The sequence below is a fragment of the Oryx dammah genome, unplaced genomic scaffold, assembly GCF_014754425.2.
Source record: "Oryx dammah isolate SB20612 unplaced genomic scaffold, SCBI_Odam_1.1 HiC_scaffold_16, whole genome shotgun sequence".
In the NCBI taxonomy this organism is placed as follows: Eukaryota; Metazoa; Chordata; class Mammalia; order Artiodactyla; family Bovidae; genus Oryx; species Oryx dammah.
The window spans coordinates 38,171,811-38,188,092 of NW_024070200.1; the positions used below are offsets into that span (position 1 = coordinate 38,171,811).

Consider the following 16,282-nt stretch of genomic DNA (forward strand, 5'->3'; position numbering starts at 1 on the left):
AGAAGGAGAGTCCCAGTCCTGGGCTGCAGTCTCCCTCTGACCCTGGGGTGCCCCTGCCTTGGGAGTGGACTGGTCATCTCTCCGCTGTGGCTGTGCCCTGGCAGACTGCACTTGTATCGCCCCTGCCCTGTAGTAACAGATAGTCATGATGGTTCTTGAGCTCTTACCACATGCCAGCACTGACAGGTTAAGCCACTTGCCTAAGTTCACACCACTGCCAGGCAGTCTGTCAGGATTTGCACCAGATCTATCCAAATTCAGAACCCATGCTTGTAACCACTGTGCTTCTCATCGAATGTGTGTGATCTGATGGAATCCCTTCTGTCTTGGGCCTCAGTTTTCTAGTCTGTAAACTTGAAGGCTCAGGACTAGTCTGAAAGTCTGGAGTTCCAGAGAGTACCCCCAGCAGGTGGAGGGGAGGCTGTGGGTATGTGATGTTCCTGGGGAGGGGGAAAGTGATGACTACCCCAGGGTCTGACAGGGCTACTTCCCTCAGTGGCCAGCACCTCCGACGCCGAGCATCGCCTGTTTGAGCGACTGTTTGAAGATTACAACGAGATCATCCGGCCAGTGGCCAATGTGTCTGATCCGGTCATCATCCAGTTTGAGGTGTCCATGTCTCAGCTGGTGAAGGTGGTAGGTGTCAGAGCCACAAGCCGTGGCCGTGGGGGATGGAGCTTCTGGAAGAGCCTTTCCCAGAACCAGCCTTGTTTTTGTAATTCACCATCTACTTTAATCTCTCTTTCTAGGATGAAGTAAACCAGATCATGGAGACTAACCTGTGGCTCAAGCAAGTAAGTGACCAGACCCTGAGCACTGCTGCCCCCTGGTGGTAACTATTTTATTTGCTATCCCTGAACGAGAACAAAGGGCCTAGATGTGGACCTAGATTGGGGTCCACTGACTAGCTGGTCTGTCTCTTCTGGGGCTTGGGGTCACATGTAGGGCCCTACACCCTCCTGGAAGCACTGCAGGGTCCAGCCCCTCAAGTCACAGACAATAGACTGAAGCCTGGAAAGAGAGAGAGACCCTGCCCCGCCCCACGTGCTCATACAAAATGGCGCAGACCCAGGCCTGGAGCCCTGACCTCTGATTCTACGGTGCTGCCTGAGACACCTCTTTCCCTTCCTCTTGCTAAAAACTCATGCTTAAGTCAGAATCATATACCATTGTAGTTGGGAGGGTGGGAGCTGGGGTTCTGGATTTTCTTGTTCGGATTGAGACCAAAGAAATCAGCTCCCACATGTCCTGCCCAGGGAGCTCTGTGCAGACGTGGACAGATAACTCACTGACCTAAGGCTGATTCTTCCACCAGGCCAGCCAACTGGCCGCTCAGCTCAGCAGCCTTCCTTCCCAGGAGGCTGGGCACGGCGCCCACGGAGCGCTCTGTGGCACAGATGCCCCTTGACCACAGCCTAAGGTCATTTCTCTCCTTAGGCGCTCAGGACTCAGCTCTCCCAGCCTCTGCACCCAGATACTTCTTGGGTCCTGGTGGGATTATGGTTCCTTCCCCAGAACCCTTCAGAGGCCAGCCCTGCTCAACTTGGAGATAGAAAGGGGGTTCTGTGTGTCATTAGCACTCTGTTATTAGGGCTTCATGGCATATCTGAGCCATTTCAGGAATGTAAACAGCAGGAGCATAAGGCAGGGACCTGGACCTAGCCCTGGAAGTGACTGGAGAAAGCCCTAATGGTCCTAATTGATTGTTGGGGGCTGGGCTTGCCCCAGCCATGGAGGCAGCGGCTCCCGGCAGCCAGCCCCAGCCGAGTGCTAGCCCCGTGACTAGCGCCCACAGGAGGAACCGGGCCAGTGTGGTCTTCATCACGGACATGGCTCTGTGACGTGTGGCAGAGGTGGGAAGTCACCAAGATGGGTGGTGTCAAGAAGTAAAACCACGCTGGTCCTTCTCCGCCTCCTCCCCCCAGATCTGGAACGACTACAAGCTGAAGTGGAACCCGTCCGACTATGATGGGGCCGAGTTCATGCGCGTCCCTGCGCAGAAGATCTGGAAGCCAGACATTGTACTGTACAACAAGTAAGGTGCCAGGTGGCCCCCACCCTCTCGGGGCTGTCAGCCTGGACCTGGGTCCTTGGCTTTCCGTGCTTTACAGCCTAGGCGTCCTGAGACCTTTGCCAAGAGGGCTTCATTCATCTGACTCATTCCACAGGTGTTTATTGAGCATCTCCTATATGCCAGGTGGTGCCCAGAGCCCTCTTCCCTTTCTTCATGCTAAAAACTCATCTTTAAGTCAGAATCGTATGCCGTTGTTGTTGAGATAAGGTGGCACAAAACATTAATAACCACCACTCCCCTAGCCTCTAGGAGTTTGCCAGACATCAGGGAAGCCAGGCATGAGTAATAATATCAAAACATACAATGAGAGAGAGGAAGGGCAAAGAAGGAAATACATGGGAGTGGCATTGGTCACCAAGGCAGGAGCTTTACCTCCCTGAAAGTCAGGTCCCATCAGGCCCTATGGTTAGGCCACGGGAAAGCTTCATTCTTCTACTCACCTAACAGAGGCTCCCTCCCAGCCTGATGCTGTACGTACGCCTTTGCCCACCAGCGGCAGGAAGCCCTGCTTCTTTCTCGCTTTCAAAGGTTCTTTTCCTGCTGTTCTGAACCTGAGCATCCTGGCACCTCCAAAACCAGCCTCTCTACATGCAAACCTGACACTTGACGCATTTAATCTCTGCTGCTGCTGCTGCTGCTGCTGCTGCTAAGTCGCATCAGTCATGTCCGACCCTGTGCGACCCCATAGACGGCAGCCCACCAGGCTCCACCGTCCCTGGGATTCTCCAGGCAAGAACACCGAAGTGGGTTGCCATTTCCTTCTCCAATGCATGAAAGTGAAGTCTCCCAATCGTGTCCAACTCTTAGCGACCCCATGGACCGCAGCCTACCAGACTCCTCCATCCATGGGATTTTCCAGGCAAGAGTACTGGAGTGGGGTGCCATTGCCTTCTCCGTTAACCTCTGTTAGACACACATAATTTTAATGGATATTTTATAGTATGTACTAGTTTATTCTCTGGGTATTGCAAAACTTCATGTTTGCACCTGTCCTTTATCTCTGGAGTTATAGTGTCTTGAAAAAAAACAATGAGCATTTTTCAGCAAAACATTTGATATAAAATTAGTCAAATCTGATTTTAAAGCGTTCTGTGTTTAGGTTTGTCTGCCATATTAGTACAAATTAATATGTTTTACTATTAGTATTGGGACTAGAGGAGCTGCATCCCACTTTCTAGTCATGGGCTAAAAGAACTAAAAGGAGGAGTCTTTTACCCATTCCAAAGATGGTCCATGTTTTATTTATTGCTTTCCCAAGAAAAGACAGCATTCATGTTTCTTTCATGCAACTTGTAAATTGGCCCTTAAAGAACTGGGACAGGATAAATTAACTGGTTTGCAGAATGTAAGCCATCCTACAACTCTCCTGGTCCAGAGGCTCTTAGGGAGCTGGGCAGGGTGGTGAGAATTTTTCCTGAGATAGAATTAAAGTGGGCACAGCTTTTAATCTTATGATTTGAAAGTCATAGCTGTTTTCTTGCTGGCAATCTTGGGTGAACAGCTGGCGTGCTTTAGGGATGTATGCTTTGAACAGTAATGATAGATATAATGAAATGTTTCAAATCAGATGTGGAGAGAAGCAAATATCAAAAGGAATTTCTTGGAATCTGAAGCTGAAAATATCATTTAGAGAAAATCATCCAGCTCCTCTCGCCTAACTAAAACTTCATTTTCTCCAAACCTCAGGTGAAAGTTTCATCTCAACACACCAGAAACACCTTTTACCTTCTTATGCCAGTTTCTCCTATGGTTTTTTGTTTTCTGAAGTTCGTTCTCTAGTAGAATCCTCAGAAAGTGTTCATGGACACAATATACCCTAAGTTCTCACACTTTCATAACTCACTGTACCCTTTTTAGGTAATATTTTTGTCATTTTGCTGATATAAAATCCTTGGTTCACATTTTCCTTTCATGAAAATCTTAAAAATGCTGACTCGTGTTCTGGTATGAAGTATTGCTGTCAAAAACTATTGCCAATCTAATTTTCTTTTTCTTGTATAATCTGGTGACTTTGGGGAGAGAAAAGGGACTCTATTAATAAGTGTGCCTGGACCACAGAAATAAACCAGGGCTGTTCTTTTTCTTGGGTAACCCAAAGATATTTTTCATTTATCTTTAAAATCTAGTTGTTTTACTCTGTATCATATACATAATAAGACTTCTTTTATTCCAGTAAATTTTTTGTGAATTAGAGTTTTTAAGATTTGCTCTTCTATTGCTTTCTATTGCTATTCTGTCTCTCCAGGAACTCCTTTTTCACATAAATTACAACTTCTTTACCTATATTCTCTGTTATTTTCTCTCAAATTCTTTTTGTCTCGTTTTGATTTACATTTTTTCTCCTTTCTTTTTTTATTTCAATCACTATACTTTCCATGGTGTCTGCTTGTTGTTATGTTTTAATCTTTATTTCTAAAATGATTTAAAAAATTTTTTTTCCTGTTCTTTCCTACGTTTTGTCAGTTCTTTATTGAACTCCTGTCACTTAGCCAAATTCTTAACTTTTCTGTCTCTAATTTATGCTGCTCTTTCAAAGTCTCTAAAGGTTGCTCTTTTAGGTTAACTTATAATGTCAGATTATCAGTTTCATCTGTTTTGTGGCTATATTTTTGTGTTGCTTGCATGTTATTCAATTACTTTTCACATTTTTCTTACAGTATGTTAATATGTGTCCAGTCTATCCTTCTTTGCTGTTTTTGTTTCAGCCTTTGTGGGTAAGAGTGCAGCTCTGTGTCTCCTGCTTGGGAGTTCCCTCCTCCAGTAGTCCCCTCTGTGTAGTGCCCTCTGTGTAGCTCTGTGTAGGGACTTCCATGGTGGTCCAGTGGCTAAGACTGCATTCTCAATGCAGGGGGCCTGAGTTCGATCCCTGGTCAGGGAACTAGATCCCACATCCACAATCATGAGTTCACATGCTGCAACTAAAGATCCTGTGTGCCACAGCTAAGACCTGTTGCAGCCAAATAAGTTAATAGTTAAATAAATATTTAAAAAAAAATAACTCTCTTAAAAATGCCCCATGTAGCCACCTCCACAGCCTAAGAGCTGCCACTTCTAGATGGCTGTTTCTCTAGCTTCTGAACCATCTTCTCACCCCCAGTTTCCCATCCTTTTCAATCTGGATCCTACCCAATTAAGCTTTCTTTCTGGGTGGGTCTCTGTCCTTCTGCAAGGCAGTTGGGGTGGGGCATGTTTTTCTGAGATCAAAAGCCCACGCTGGTCCGGACTTCTCTGCAGACCTCCATGGGCCCATCATTTTGTCTTCTCCCACAAACTGGAACCAGTGGCACCCTGCCTGATCCACTGTTCCCCTTGCTAAGGCTGCAATACAGAGCGGGGGTCCTCTTCTTTTTAATAAGATGAGCTAGCATTTATTAAAATGTATTTATTTATTTTCGGCTGCACTGTGTCTTCGTTGCTGTGCACGGGCTTTCTCTAGTTGCAGCGAGTGGCAGCCACTCTCCAGTGACAGGACACAGGCTTCTCATTGTAGTGGCTTCTCTTGTTGCGGGGCACAGGCTCTGGGGCACTTGGGCTTCAGTAGTTGAGGGTCGTGGGCTCAGTAGCTGTGGTGCACAGGCCCAGTTGCCACCACCGCATGTAGAATCCTCCTGGGCCAGGGATCGAACCTGTGCCCCCTGCACTGGCAGACAGACTCCCAATCACTGGATCGCTAGGAAAGTCTGGATCCCCTCTTTTGAGGACCAGATACTTCTTGGTGATTTCTGTCTGGGGCCCTCAGGACAGGAGAACTCCACTCCCCTTGGCCACCTCCACAGCAGCTAACCCTGCCTGCAGCCTGTGCAGGTCCCGTTGGTGGTGGTGTTTGACCCCACACTCTCACATCTGAGCTTCATAGGGTTCCATGTAACCTAGTTCTGTTGATAATGTGGGCAGTGTGATGAGTCCTCAAGTGTTCAAGGATCTGCCACAAACTCTTTGTGGGACCCTGAGCAAGCAGTCCTGCTCTCTGACCTTCAGTTTCCTCTTCAGTGAAATGAGGGGCTTAGACTGGAGCAGGGATCATCAAGATTTTCTCTGAAAGACCAGGTAGTATTTTAGGCTTTGGAGGCCTTACAGCCTCTGTCACAGCGATATAGCCCTGTCCTTGTCACTTAATATTTGCAGACAATAGACCACAAATGGGTATGGGTGTATGCACCAATAAAAATTTATTTACAGAAATAGGGGCCAAGCCAGTGGGCCATAGCTTGCCAACTCCTGGACTAGTGCCTGGGCTCTGAAGGTCCATTGTGTTGATCCAGGATGCCTTAAGGAAAGTTGTTCCGGAGGCTTCTGCCTTCCCAGGGGTCCTCTCAGCCCTCCATGGAGTGTAGGCCAGCCTCCCAGAGCTCCTCCCTGCCCCACGTGGTCAGGTCCACTTGGGATTGCATGGGTCCCTACCCCGCCACTTCTCATACCCCTCCTTTCTTCCTGGGGTCAGGAATCATCTTCTGGGGAACCGAGGGCCCAGTATGATAAAGTGGGGCTGAGAACATATAAACACAGGGCACTTCTGGGACAGTCTAGCTGGAGTAAAGGGGTTAATGGATTTGACTTCAAGTTCCACATGTAATGACTGTCCTGCTCAACAGAACATGTGAGGGTGGGAGGGCCAGAGACCAGCAAGGAGACAGGCCCCAGACACCTCCCTTCTGCCTTCACACAATGGTATCCAGTAACAACCAGACAGGATATCTCTAAATGTTCAGGTTTTTGGGTAAATTGGTGTGTTAGTTGTTGCCTTAGGACATGTACGCCTTCAAATACAGAACTCTAAGAAACCAGTCAAAGGCTGGCTGACCCAGGAAAATATCAAGAGCCTTCACTGGGCAAAGCCACTGTTTTGAGGACTGGCTGGCTTCACTCTCAGATGTGAGACTGGACAGGATATTGAGTTGGTTGACAGAAAATCTTCCATTGCACAAGCCAGCTGATAAATGCCAGCAAGCCAACTCTAAGAATAATATCTATCTCTGCCTAGAAAGAAGTCAGGGTGGATGTAGCTAAGGGAGAAGGAGCGTGGGGAGAACATGGCGAAGGATAGGGACACAGAAGGCAAAGGAACCTGCGTGCTGGGTTTAAAAGACAAGGAATCAGAAAATGTGATTATTCTTTCTAGAACAGTACAGGGAAGAATGAGGGAGTGTGGTGAACCGGAGAACCAGAATCCAGAGTCAGAGCCTGGTAATAGACCCATCTAACAGGGCTCAGTTTAATGGGAGTGGGCTTCCACGGTGGTCTGCACAGCCCTTGGAGGTCCAGGGTGTGGCTCAGCATGCATGGGTATACACATATTGGGCACCCAATTGAGGACAGAAGGAGGCGGCATTGCAAGGACCAAACTACAGGGACCTGAACACCTGCCTCCAAACAACCAAGTTCGTTAATTTCTTTTATTTTTTTAATTAAAGGAGAAAACTCCCTGGCATTTGGGAATAGCTTCCCCGGTGGCTCAGAGGTTAAAGCGTCCGCCTGCAATGCGGGAGACTTGGGTTCGATCTGTGGGTTAGGAAGATTCCCTGAAGAAGGAAATGGCAACCCACTCCAGTATTCTTGCCTGGAGAATCCCATGGACAGAGGAGCCTGGTGGACTATAGTCCATGGGGTCGCAAAGAGTCAGACACGACTGAGCGACTTCACCTCACTGCAGTAAATATCAGGGCTTCCCAGGTGGCTCAGTGGGTAAAGAATCCACCTGCGATGCACGGGATGTGGGTTGGATACCTGGGTTGGGAAGATCTCCTAAAGGAGGGAATGGCAACCCACTCCAGTATTCTTGCCTGGAGAATTCCATGGACAGAAGAGCCTGGCGGGCTGCAGTGCATAGGGTTGTAGAGTGGAACACAACTGGAGCAGCTGAGCATGCACACGCGCAGTAAGTTTCAAGTAGGGAGTCGCATGGTGTGGAATGAACCTGGGTGACACGGCCTGGGTCAGGGAGCATGACGATGAGTGTGTCAGACTGTAGGTGGGGGGTTCTGGGCGGCCTCAGTATCTCCATTGGTAAATGGAATGGTGACCTGGGAGACTTTTTATAGCGCTTTGAACGCTTATATTCTGCAGTTTTACAAGTCGCCACTTGCTGTTTCCCAGCTGGCAGTGTGAGAGGCTGGACTAGATGACGTGTGTGCCACACGCCTCCTGTTTGTTTTCACAGTGCTGTTGGAGATTTCCAAGTGGATGACAAGACCAAAGCTTTACTCAAGTACACGGGGGAAGTGACCTGGATCCCCCCAGCCATCTTTAAGAGCTCGTGCAAAATCGACGTGACCTACTTCCCGTTTGATTACCAGAACTGCACCATGAAGTTCGGTTCCTGGTCCTACGACAAGGCAAAAATCGACCTGGTCCTGATTGGCTCCTCCATGAACCTCAAGGACTACTGGGAGAGTGGCGAGTGGGCCATCATCAAAGCCCCTGGTTACAAGCACGACATCAAGTACAACTGCTGTGAGGAGATCTACCCGGACATCACCTACTCTCTCTACATCCGGCGCCTGCCCCTGTTCTACACCATCAACCTCATCATCCCCTGCCTGCTCATCTCCTTCCTGACTGTGCTCGTCTTCTACCTGCCTTCCGACTGTGGTGAGAAGGTGACCCTCTGCATCTCAGTCCTCCTCTCCTTGACTGTGTTTCTCCTGGTGATCACTGAGACCATCCCGTCCACCTCGCTGGTGATTCCCCTAATCGGCGAGTACCTCCTCTTCACCATGATCTTTGTAACCTTGTCTATCGTCATCACCGTCTTCGTGCTCAACGTGCACTACAGGACCCCGACCACCCACACGATGCCCACATGGGTGAAGACCATATTCTTGAACTTGCTTCCCAGGATCATGTTCATGACCAGGCCAGCAAGCAACGAGGGTAACCCTCAGAGGCCAAGACCCTTCTATAGCGCTGAGCTCTCAAACCTGAATTGCTTCAGTCGCATAGAGTCCAAGGGCTGCAAGGAAGGCTACCCCTGCCAGGACGGGCTGTGCGGCTACTGCCACCATCGCAGGGCAAAAATCTCCAATTTCAGTGCCAACCTCACGAGAAGCTCCAGTTCTGAATCTGTTGACGCTGTGCTGTCCCTCTCTGCTCTGTCACCGGAAATCAAAGAAGCTATCCAAAGTGTCAAGTATATTGCTGAAAATATGAAAGCACAAAATGAAGCCAAAGAGGTAAGGCTGTGTCTGTTATTACTAATGTAGTCATTTAGTAGTGAATTAGTCACTCATTCAACATTTATTGGTTCTTTGTGGACAAGGCTTAGGGTGGGGTTAAGAAATTAGACTGGCATCAGTGAGCTGTTTTCAGACCTGCTCTTCCATGTACCAGTTACATATCCTTGGATATGTTGCCTCACCTGTGTGAGCCTGTCTTGTCTTCTGTAAAATGGGATGATAAAGGTTGTATGTGGTGCCTTGCATTTAGCTCCTGGGCTGCCAGCCTTTTAGGCCCTAGGAACTCCTAATGCCAAGAGAGAATGGATTAGGAGGTAGGCTGGAAGAGGGAGTGAGACCAGATGATCTCCAATTAGTATTGATTAGCTGAGCTGACATTTTAAACTTTACCGATTTTGTCCCCCCATCCCTCTGTAAGTGTAATTTATATAAGGTACACATGTCTTAAGTGTGCATACAGTTCAGTGAATTATTACATGTACACTCATGGAACCATGATCTAGATAAAGACATGGAACATTTCCAGTGCCCCAGAAAGCTCCCTCGTGCTCCTCCCAGTCAGTACCCCACTCCCTCCCTCCTTAGTAACCACTGATCCTGGCCTCTTTTACATTAATTTTACCTATTTTTTAAAAAGTTTTTAAACTTATTTGGCTGCACTAGCTCTTAGTTGTGGCATACAGGATCTAGTTCCCTGACCAAGGATTGAACCTGGGCCCTGCATTGGGAATGTGGAGTCTTAGTCACTGGACTACCAGGGAAGTCCCTGATTTTACCTATTCTTGAACTTCATATAAGTGGCATTGCATAACCTCTTTCATATCTGAGTTCTTTCTTTCAACAAAATGCACAAAACGTCTGAGGTTTATCCTTTGGGTTTGTTACTGCTGTGGAATATTCTGCAATAAGACACCACCGCCTTCTGTTTATTCATTCCCTCTACAATTGTTGGATGTTTGGTTGTTTCCAGGTTGGGGCTATTGTGAATAAGGCGGCTGTAAATGTTCTTATACATCTCTTTGGGTGAATATATACATTCGTTTCTCCTGGACACACACCTAAGGATGGAACTGCTGGATCACTGCAGAGATGTATTTTCCACTTTAGTGGATACTGTCGGGTTTCCAAAATGTCTAAGCCGATTGACACACCCACTGGCAATGTTTGAGAGTCCCCAGCTGCCGCCTATCCTTGCCAGCGGGGTGAACTGGCATTACTTGATGTTTTAATTAGCATGTCCTGGTTGAGTAATGACTAGGTCTCCTTTTCATATGCTTATTGGCCATTTGGATATCTTTTGTGAAATATCTATTCACACTCTTGCCCATGGTTTTTTCATTGGGTGGACTTCTATTTTCTCCAAAAATCTTATTTTAGAACTAGTGATAGGTATTAATGATGGGGAAGCTTTACACTCACGTGTTTGGCTGCTCCCACTGTTTACCCACAAGGTTATGCTCTGCCTTAAGTTGCTTATTAGAAGAGAGCTAATTACTAGATAATTTCATCTCCTGATGCCCTGGAGATAATTAATGTTGGTAGGGAATGTCTAGAGCCTCTTTTTCAGCTGTGAATGGCATATTAATGGGAGTGGATGAGACGGAAGGGAGACAGAGACAGCGGCCCTATCTCCTTATCCCACCCATCCGAGCAACTCTGTGCCCATCTTGTGACTGTTACAATGCACAGCCTCCCGATGATGTCAGAAATTTAGCCAAAAGGTCAGGCCTGCCTTCAGATTCTGTTGAAGCAATTTTTGGACATTGAGTACATGATTAGTGAAAATCTCTCGTTGGTCTAACACTAATCACTTTTGCAGATACTCTAACATTTCTCTACTTTTAAAATCGTCACTTCTTTTGAGTGATAATTGGGTGGACCTCTATTTCCTCCAAAAATCTTATGTTAGAAATAGTGATAGGTATTAATGATGGGGAAGCTTTACACTTCTGTGTCTGCTGCTCCCAACTAGAGGCACATGGTTCATCTCAAGAGGCAGCCACTGCTCACCTCTGGTCATCTGGCGATGTGGTCCCATTGTTTTTCCAGAGAATGCAGAAATCTGGACCCCAGGGCAGTGGATTGCTACCTGTTTGTGAGCAGGTGTTACAATAAAGATGCCTACTCAGTGCTCTGGGGAGTTGGGCTGTCCGAAGGATTCCTTTTTCTGTCTTACTGTGTGACTGACAAGCTACTGTGTACATAGTTTCCCAGAGATGTTTTAATTTCCTAATTCCCCGGCTCCAACTTGGCTGGTTTTAACTGTCCTGACCTCCTAGGAATTCAGACGAAACAGGCCCAGTTCTCCCAGAGCCATCTCGTGAGGGTGCTGGGAGCCCCTGAATGACTGTCCCTGGACACACCAGGTCCTAAAAGGACAGGAGTGTCACCGTGTCCCCTGCCTTGGCTCTTCTCGAGCTGTGTTGGTGACCCTTACTTGCTCACATTTGTGAGGAGTTTAACACTCTAAATTCAGAGTTAAGGTAGGATTGGGTTACAAATTAGAAAACTAGTTAGGGAGCTTGTGGTCTCATGTTAATACTTTTGTTTGATGGTTTTGACAGCTGATCCTTCAAGACTGGTTCCACTGCATGAGTTGCTCTTGAGGTCTTAGAGGTGTGCACAGATCAGAGCCATGATCTTCTGAGCTAATAAGTCTGAGACAACTTGTTTGGTTGAGATATAGATACAGAGATATATCTATAGATGTATGTATATCTGTTATTTTATTCATTCCAACCAGAGTCTGACTTTTGATCAATGATTTATTTATATGTATTGTAATTAGTTTTCCGAGGGTTAAATTTCATTCATCTTATTTCATGTTTTCCATTTACTTTTTTTTTTTTGCCTCAAATTCTTGTTGTGCTTTTTAAATTTCTTTTGCTGATTGAAAGCCATGTGCTCTCTTTTTATTCTTCTGTTACCTTGTCCCTCAAGATCTCCTCCTCGTCCCTTTCACTCCGCTGTGGTGGTTTCATCTTTGATGTGGGGAGTGAGGACGGAAGTCTCAGGCCCAGCCAGTCAGTGGGCACCTTCTCTGCTCTCTTCCCGGCTCCACTTTGCTCACAGGCGGCCCCACCTGCCTCTCTGGCCCAGGAGTAGCCAGGCTGGAAGGAGGCACAGGGTTGGGGGAGAGGAGCACAATCAATCCCTCCCCAGTTCGTCCTTCTAACAAGACCCTCCTCCTCCAACCCCACCCTCATGCCCACACTCACCAAGCCACACCTATCCGTGTTTCTGACCATCTTTACTGCAGTTTCCTCTCTGGGACATCTGCGGGGTTGGGCTGAGGGATGACACCAGGTGCTTGGGCCAGTTTACCATTCTGCCTAACACTCATCTACCTGTTCATGCATCATTAGTGCCAGAGTTTCCAAAGAATAGCCAATATCATTGTGCCGAAATACCCAGAGCTAGACACACAGTTAATTTTCACCCAGATCTCTTTGCAGCACTGTTTGTATTATGTGTAAGACCCGAGTTCACTCTTTCTTCACCAGGCTAAACCATGTGAAATGCTGTCAGAGGGAGATTTATAATGCATCATTTTAAAAATCAGCATTAATATCAATAGGTATTATTCATTAAGGACCCTGTGCAAGGCACATATTTCATTTAATCTTCATAACAACTCTCTGAAGTAGGTACTGTTCTTATCCCTGATTTACCAATGAGGAAATTGAGGCTAAGTGAGGTCACATATTTGAACCAGATTCTCACACCCAGAAAGGAGCAGAGCTGGGAATTGTAACAAGTCTTGCTTTTTCCACCCCACTGCTTCCTAGAGCCTCAGGAGGTTTAGCCAGTAGTGGGGTTAAAATTACAGGGTCTATTTTATACTTGAAGCTTTTACAAACCAGTCTTAGGGATTTGAATAAAGTACCTTGTGGCAAATAGTGCATTATAGTTCTAATCCATTGACTTCTCAGTGTCATCGAGAGGACACATTGACTCAAGTTCATAATGATGAAATAAAATCTTGGTCTCCCAGCCCCATCTCAGTCCACTTAATTAAATTACTAAATCGCATGCTGCCTCTTTATTATGTGATTATTTCTTAAAAAATCAGTTGATTCATGGGTTCTCTTTTTCTCAATTCAATTATGGTTTCCTTGCTTTCTGAGTTGTCTAGGAGTGTAATTAATGTGCAGTTCTCCTTCCTATTTCAAGCCAAAATTGAAGCTCTATTTTATACAATTAGACTTGCTCTTTCTTCCATCTTTTACTTTATTGTCAGCAATTGTTTCTGACTTTGAACCTGTCCTATAACTATACAGAATTCTATGATACTTTGGCCTTATAATTGAAGATGATAATTGGCTAGTTGGGGACAGGGGGGCTGTGTGAGAGTGATGAGGGGCTTGCCCTGGTGTGCTTGTTTATCTAAAACTGGATAAGAGCTAGTACTTTGAAATAATGGTAAATGATGTTGGATTGCATTAGCTATTCTAACAAGGGCCCAGAATCCTCCCACAGAAATATAAGTCAAGTAACTGGTTTAACTAACTTTATAAATTAGAATTCAATTTGGGGGGTGGGGGAAATGGGTTATGTATATATTAAGAAATTTCTTATTTATGGGAGTTCCCTGGCGGTCCAGTGGTTAAGGCTTCACCTTCCAAGGCAGGGGGTGCAGGTTCGATCTCTGGTCAGGGACCTAAGACCCCACATGCCTCCCGGCCAGAAAACCAAAACATAAAACGGTAGCAATATTGTAACAAATCCAATAAAAACTTTAAAAATGGTTCCCATCCAAAAAAAAATCTTTAAAAAAAAAAGAAATTTCTGATTTTAAAGCATTTAATATGACAGATACTTTATTCCTGTTTTTCTAGGGCATAGAGAAACACGAGAAGGGTAGATTTCCTCAGACTACATTCATCAATTAGGAAAAAAAAGTTTTCTTGCATGTTGGCAGCAGAATGGTTTCTTCTCCTCCTGAAACCCATTTATTAAATATTTGGTATTGAAAATATGCTCAGTTTGCCTTTTCCTTCCTGCTTTATTTTTTCTTCTCGTGATTTTTGTTTTTGTCTTTCAGATTCAAGACGATTGGAAGTATGTTGCCATGGTGATTGATCGTATTTTTCTGTGGGTTTTCATCCTGGTGTGCATTTTAGGGACGGCAGGATTGTTTCTACAACCCTTGATGACCAGGGACGATGCGTAAGAACTAAACTGTGTGTTATTTATGAGGTTATTCATGGGCGTTGAGGGAGAGTGGGCTTACTTTTTATTTTTCGCCGTGGTAAAGTACACTTAGCATAAAATTTATCCTCTAAACCATATTTAAGTACACAGTTCAGTGGTAAATATATTCACATTGTTATGTAACCATCACCACCATCCCACCCAACTCTAGACCATTTAAACAATCACTCCCCATTCTCCCCAGCAACCACCATAATACTTTGTCTTTATGATTTTGACTAAGCTAAGTACTTCATGTAAGTGCAATCATACAGTATTTGTCTTTTTTGTGACTGGCTTGTTTCATGTTGCAGAATGTCCCTAAAGGTTCATCCATGGTGTAGCATATTGCAGAATTTCCTTACTTTTTAAGGCTAAATAATACTCAGTTGCAAGTATACACATTTTACTTGTCCATTTATCTGTTGATGGAGACTTGGGTTGCTCCCAGGTTTTACCTGTTGTGGATAATGCTGCTACGAATATGGGTGTACAAATCTCTCTTCTGTACCTTGCTTTCAATTCTTTTAGGGATATACCGAGAAGTAGAAATGTTTGATCATTTGTTAATTCTATTTTTAATGTTTTGAGGAACTGCCATTCTGTTTTCCACCAGGGCTATGCCATTTTACATTCCCATCAGCAACGCACGAGTTTCTCCACGTCCTCATTGTACTTATCGTTTTGTGTTTTTTGACAATAGCAGACCTACAGGTTGTGAAGCGGTATCCCATTGTGATTTTGATTTGCATTTCTCTAATTGTTAGTAATTTTGAGGATTCTTCATGAGTTTAGTGGCCATTCTTATGTCTTCTTTGGAGGAATGTCTCTTCAAGATCTTTGCCCATTTTTGAATTGGGTTGTTTTTTTAGTTCTCTTTATATTCTGGATATTAATCCTTTATCAGATGTATGATTTGCAAATATCTTCTCCCATTCTGTGGGTTGTCTTCATTACTGTTGATAGTATCTTCTGATGCACAAATTTTTAAAATTTTCAAGAAGTCCAATTTATCTGTTTTTTCATTTATTACCTATGCTTTTTTGTGTCATATCCAAGAAACTACTGCCAAATCTAATGTCATAAAGCATTTGTCCTGTTTTCTTCTGAGTGTAAATTCTTTTTTTTTTTTTGAAATTCGATTCTTTATTAGAACTCTTCAGATTCATGTTTGCAAACCTTTAACAGGGAGTGGCGGGGACCAGGGAAACCGAAAATCAAAAATGCACACCATTCTTTTCTCAGCTTCTGCAGCAGAACAGGACTTAGGAGAACAGGGTTCCAGGAGGGGCTTTCACCTGGACCTTGCCTGGCTCTCTTGCTTCTGAGCGCGGAACGTTTTCAGAAACTGGTATCTGGATCCTGCATAACTCTGAGGAAGCTCTGGGTTCCGGCTTCCCGGGCTATGCCGGGGAACCGCTGGGTCCCAGTCTCCTGGACTTTCTTGGGTGACAACTGGGTCGCCGCCTGCTGGATTGCGCTGGGGGATTGCTGGGTCCCAGCCTCTTGGGCAGCGCTGAGGGATCACTGGGTCTTACATGTAAGCTTTTTCTTACTAGAGGTTCCTATCATCACACTACTGGCTTTGCTTTTGGCAATTTCAAAGCTTACTTATTATCCAGTTGGCTTGACTTTTGTTAAAAAAAGATTCACGCAAGAAAAATGTCAAGAGTATTATAGGTAAATGAACATTTAACTAGCCTTTGGATTAGGTAAAAAAATGTCAAAATATAATTCTTCTACAGTGATAAGTAACATGCTGTGCTATGGACCATGTAAAAATGGACTAAATATAGAAACTAGGTTTTTTTTAGTGGTGGAGACATAGCTGGATGAGAAGAAA

The 16,282-nt window shown here is 45.3% G+C and overlaps 1 protein-coding gene across 1 annotated transcript; it reads left to right on the top strand.

Moving 5' to 3' along the window:
* Positions 1–494: 494 nt before the first annotated feature.
* Positions 495–15,550, top strand: CHRNA3 (cholinergic receptor nicotinic alpha 3 subunit). The gene is made up of 5 exons (XM_040257338.1): positions 495–636; positions 750–794; positions 1,926–2,035; positions 8,232–9,243; positions 14,291–15,550. The coding sequence occupies exons 1-5, from the start codon at positions 616–618 to the stop codon at positions 14,417–14,419; spliced, it is 1,317 nt and encodes a 438-aa protein (XP_040113272.1). The 5' UTR covers positions 495–615; the 3' UTR covers positions 14,420–15,550.
* The last annotated feature ends 732 nt before the right edge of the window (positions 15,551–16,282 follow it).

What these genes read in the sequence shown, in the direction of transcription:
- CHRNA3 (XM_040257338.1), top strand. Translation starts at nt 616, where the DNA reads ATGTCTCAGCTGGTGAAGGTG. An exon ending in CTAACCTGTGGCTCAAGCAA is followed by an intron (nt 795 to 1,925) that starts GTAAGTGACCAG and finishes TCCTCCCCCCAG; the next exon opens with ATCTGGAACGACTACAAGCT. An exon ending in GACATTGTACTGTACAACAA is followed by an intron (nt 2,036 to 8,231) that starts GTAAGGTGCCAG and finishes TTGTTTTCACAG; the next exon opens with TGCTGTTGGAGATTTCCAAG.